Source organism: Mustela nivalis (genome assembly GCF_964662115.1).
Source record: "Mustela nivalis genome assembly, chromosome: 7".
NCBI lineage: Eukaryota > Metazoa > Chordata > Mammalia > Carnivora > Mustelidae > Mustela > Mustela nivalis.
Genome location: NC_139026.1, coordinates 3,988,830 through 3,993,118, shown reverse-complemented (window position 1 = coordinate 3,993,118; position 4,289 = coordinate 3,988,830). Strand labels below are relative to the sequence as shown.

The 4,289-nt window shown below is 48.6% G+C and overlaps 1 protein-coding gene across 1 annotated transcript in view; it reads right to left on the bottom strand.

Moving 5' to 3' along the window:
* Window positions 1-1,361: 1,361 nt before the first annotated feature.
* SMC1B (structural maintenance of chromosomes 1B) overlaps window positions 1,362-4,289 on the bottom strand; it is a 75,649-nt gene continuing 72,721 nt past the window's right edge. Inside the window, exons 24-25 of the mRNA XM_082739820.1 lie at window positions 3,071-3,181; window positions 1,362-1,895 (exon numbers count right to left, since the gene is read on the bottom strand). Coding sequence (XP_082595946.1) covers window positions 1,794-1,895; window positions 3,071-3,181 — 213 coding nt within the window. The 3' untranslated portion in view covers window positions 1,362-1,793. The remainder of the gene's footprint in view (window positions 1,896-3,070; window positions 3,182-4,289) is intronic.

Below are 4,289 nucleotides of genomic sequence, written 5' to 3'. Positions count from 1 at the left end.
CTTTGTGTGCTCGATTTTAGTTGTGACAAGGCTGGACGTGATGTAGTTGATGAGGAGGTTTATCCTGAGTTACCGGTTGTGAAGTCAAATGATTACTTGAATGTGTTTAAATTTTTTTAAAAGGCAAGTATTTAAGTTGTTTTTTTAAATACACGTTTACAGAGTGCAACCGGGGATGAATGAATCTGGAAGTTGGCTGCACACAGGGTAGACGAGCATGGAAGCGCTGCGTGGGCAGTTCTGCCGACACTCGTGAAAATGCCAGTGTCTTCCAGCGCGACCGATCTGTTAGGAACGACTTGGGTGTCACTCATCTGCCTGTGTGTGATCTCGCTGGGGAGAAACACTGGGTTGGGGGTGATGACAGGATGGCCGCACGCCGCCCCCACTGTCTGGTGGTTGGCAGCAACGGAGGTGCGTGTCCTCCCACAAAACAGACCGCACCTCAAGGGATCACTGAGCGTGAGAACGGCCCAGGCAGCGATAAGGGACTGCCCTGACCTCATGGGGCCCTACAGGAACATTTCAACATGAAGCTGATGTTTCCAAGGCAGAGAAAGTCCTTGATTTTGAGGGTGTTGCTGATGTTTTCTTAATAAAGGAACAGAAGGTAGCCAGAGCGGCTTCTGCTATCTGCAGCCGATAGAGTTGGGCCGGGGGAGGGCAGGAAGCCTCTCTGTGGCTTCGGTTCGCTTGCTGGGCACAGAGTGCCCTTCGCTGGCGTGAAGCAGGGAGCAGTGTTCCCAAGTGAGGGCCTTATTCCTTCAGCTGCCTCCCGTCAGCACCTGGGCCCAGGCTTCAGTGGAAGACCATCAGCACCTCAGAATTTCTTTTTAATTCCATTTTGTATTGCTTTTTATGTTTACATATTTACAAACTCGTGTCGAGGGGTGACTTTCAGTAGATGGCAGTGAGGGAGCTACTCGGCTAGGTATTAAATTTCATTCCATTTTGAAATGGAAATATTATTGAAAATGCAGCAATTTCCTTTCCTCCCCATAACAACGTACGTAATAGTCAGTTACTGGGGAAAGCCTGTGTTCTTCAATATTTTGTTAAGAGAAATTAGAGAAACTTAGATTTCACTAAAGCAGACATAATTTAGTTTCACCTTAAGATAGTTTTGTTTCGGGGCACCTGGGTGGCTCAGTGGGCTAAAGCCTCTGCCTTTGGCTCAGGTCATGATCTCAGGGTCCTGGGATTGAGCCCCGCATCGGGCTCTGTGCTCAACGGGGAGCCTCCTTCCCTCCCCACCACACCCCCCCGCCTGCTACTCTGCCTACTTGTGATCTCTGTCAAGTAAATGAATAAAAAAATCTTAAAAAAAATAGTCTTGTTTCTGGAATTGTAGATTGGAAACGTTTAAAATTAGAACATTCTTTATTGGTATTTTCAATATTGATAACATCCTCTGAAATAACTTCTATAAAACACAGGCTCGATGCCCTAGAATTAGTATACTTAAGAATCAAGAGTTTGCCTTAAAGATTACTTAAACATAAAGGCAAGGCCTGAGTGAAAATAATGCAGAATTCAACATTTTTCTGACTGGCTTTCAAAGTGGCAGTTGAAATTATAGCACAAAATTGTACTTTTTTTTTTTTTTAAACCCATACAATGCTAACTCCTAAAAAACTTGACCCACGGGAAGGGCCCTGAACTTGGACAGAAGCAAGCTCCAGCATCTCGCAGGTTGCAGCGGCACACAGGCTGCTTGACTGCTCCCACACGGACGGAGCACTGGTGACCCTGACCTGCCAGACTGTCCTGTTGGCTTAGGGTCACTTGCGGTCCTAAAGCAACTCTCGGTTTCTTTTGCTGCTTTCCCGGCCTTCGGTGTCTGGATACTGAGAAAGATCCAGGGTCAAAACTCTGCTGAACATGCAGTCATCGTGCTGAATGAGAGAGGACATGGGAGAGTCAGCTCTCTGCTTAGGGACAAAGTGTCATCAAACATCAAGGAAGGGCCACTAGGGAGCCTGGATTTGCACTTAAAAAGGGGCCCTTTTAGAGCCACTGGTCTCCAGTTATGCGAGCTTCATACCTGTGCACATGCCAGCCCAGAGTACATCAGTGGCTCACGGAGCGCTGTGAGCGAGGGGCTGCGGACAAACAGCGGCTCAGGAGGGGCGCCAGCAGCGGACACAGGCGTCCCACTGGCTAAGGACATGTGCCGCTGCAGGGGCAGGCAGTCGCTCCACCTCCCCACACTAATGTGCACCTCGCCCTCACCTGCCTCCCTGACCCAGATGCCCCAGACCCCTTCTTCTCTGAGCCTGGAATGGTGTGGAAGCCCCAGTGCCAGCCAGCGGCCCGTGGCGGACTCCTCACCAGGTGCGTCTGCCCTGTGCACCTACAGTGCCCGTGAGAGTGAGCGCTTGGCCTCGCTCAGCTGACTTTGCCGGTCTGATGTACAGAGCCCCGGCCCCAGAGAACCAAAGATGGGCAGAGGAAAAAGATCCTTTTTGCTCTCCTGCGCTGGTATGAGAATTTCCAGCGGCCCCTAACGTCTTGGAGGGACAGGAAGGGAGGCTAATTTTTATCTTCGTTTAAATGAAAACTCGGGAAGTCAAGTGTCCCCAGACTGAACAATCTGAACTTCCTGAGCTGATGGAGTAGCTGAAGGAAGGTGAATTCTGAGTCACTAGACAACCTGGAGTGTCTGATCAATTTGTTCTTTCCTCTAGTCCTTTTAAAAGCTAAATGGGGTCCTTTAGTGCGGCCCACAATGCATTTGTTTTGCCTGAAACATTCAAACACTGGAAAACATGAAACAATATTAATATTTGCTGGGTATGTCAGTGTGTACCTTAACAAAGCTATCCCGCTGTTCTGCAAGTTTGGATTTGCCTTTTCACTTGAAGCATATCTTAAAAATATCTTTGTACTGCCATAGAAAAAAATTAGTTTTTAAAATCTTATTTGGTTTTAAAAAAGTCACTTAAGCCTGTATTTATCAGGCGTGGCGATGTGGAAATCAAACCGTGTCTCCAGACTGCACTGGTGCACGTGGTGAGGTGTTGGGAAGCAGCCGAGGGACGCTTCTCCTCTCCCCGTTGCTGGTCTTTACCTCTGGATAGACGCCGATGAGCGCGTCGGCTCGGGAGTAGAACTCCTCCTTCAGGGAAATGATGATCATCTGAAACTGTTCTTGACTCTGCTCTTTGATGTAACTTGAGACCTGAGGGGACAAAAGTCCACATTTCACCAGCAGGGAAAGGCCTTGTTGCTGGGCCCCCGGACAGTCACTATGCCTAGTCAAGTCTCCAGCTTGGCCCGTGGTGGGTGACAAGGTACCTACTTGCCCTTCCGGTAACTCAGTAAAATCCACTATGGAAATAATTCAGATTCTAAAGTAAGAGATTAGTTAAAAACCTGTAAACCTTATTAAATCTATCATCTAAAATGTCAAGAATGTTTTTAAGAACAGAGCACTAATTTAAGAGACCGTCCGGTGAAATTGCAGTCAGCGTTCCTAACTGAAACTGACACCCAGACGCTATGTGCGCGTGCGGACCGACTGGTATTTAAACTTACAGTTTCCTGTGGCAGGAAAGCCAGGAGTGGGAAAAATGGCAATTATATATGTATTCAGGACCATAATATAATTATTTGGTTGGAGTTGAACTCAGTGGCTCCTTCAGGAAGTTCAAATCCAAGTCACGAGAATGAGAACAAAGTGGGCTCTGGACGGAAATGTCTTGTTGAATAAACTACTCAGAACCCAGAGAAAGATGGGGAAGAACGTGGCCACAGCTTCACAGATGTCTGCCAATTCCCAGCAGGTGTCTGCAGGGCCATAAGGGCTCTTCTCTGTCTGTGTCAGTCCTGACTGCACCAAGGCCGTGGAGGCAGGCACGGCAGCCCCGGGCGGGGAGCAAGTCACTAGCCCAGGTGAGTGATGAAGAGGGGGACCGCCCTTGGCTAAGAGGCTGGATCCACCAGGCAGAAGGAACTCCATCCGGCATTTGAGGTGATGGGAGCCACTAGAATGTGGCACTGTGATGTCCTGGGATTCTGACACAAGTGGAAGGTGTGGCAGAAGGCATACGTTTGGCCTGGAGAGTTACTTGTAAATGGGGGCACTGGACCATGGGAAGGGCGGGGGAGCTACTTCGGGTCTCGTCGTCCTACATCTGCTCATACTCAGGGCAGTAGAGTGGCCAAGAGGGTAAACCTCAAGGGAAGACTGAAAGTTAAAGGTTTTTAATACAGAGGATGGCTGCCAACAGAAAAGCCTTAAGTAGGAGTCCCTAGAGATGGCGGTGATACAAACATCTACATTTTGC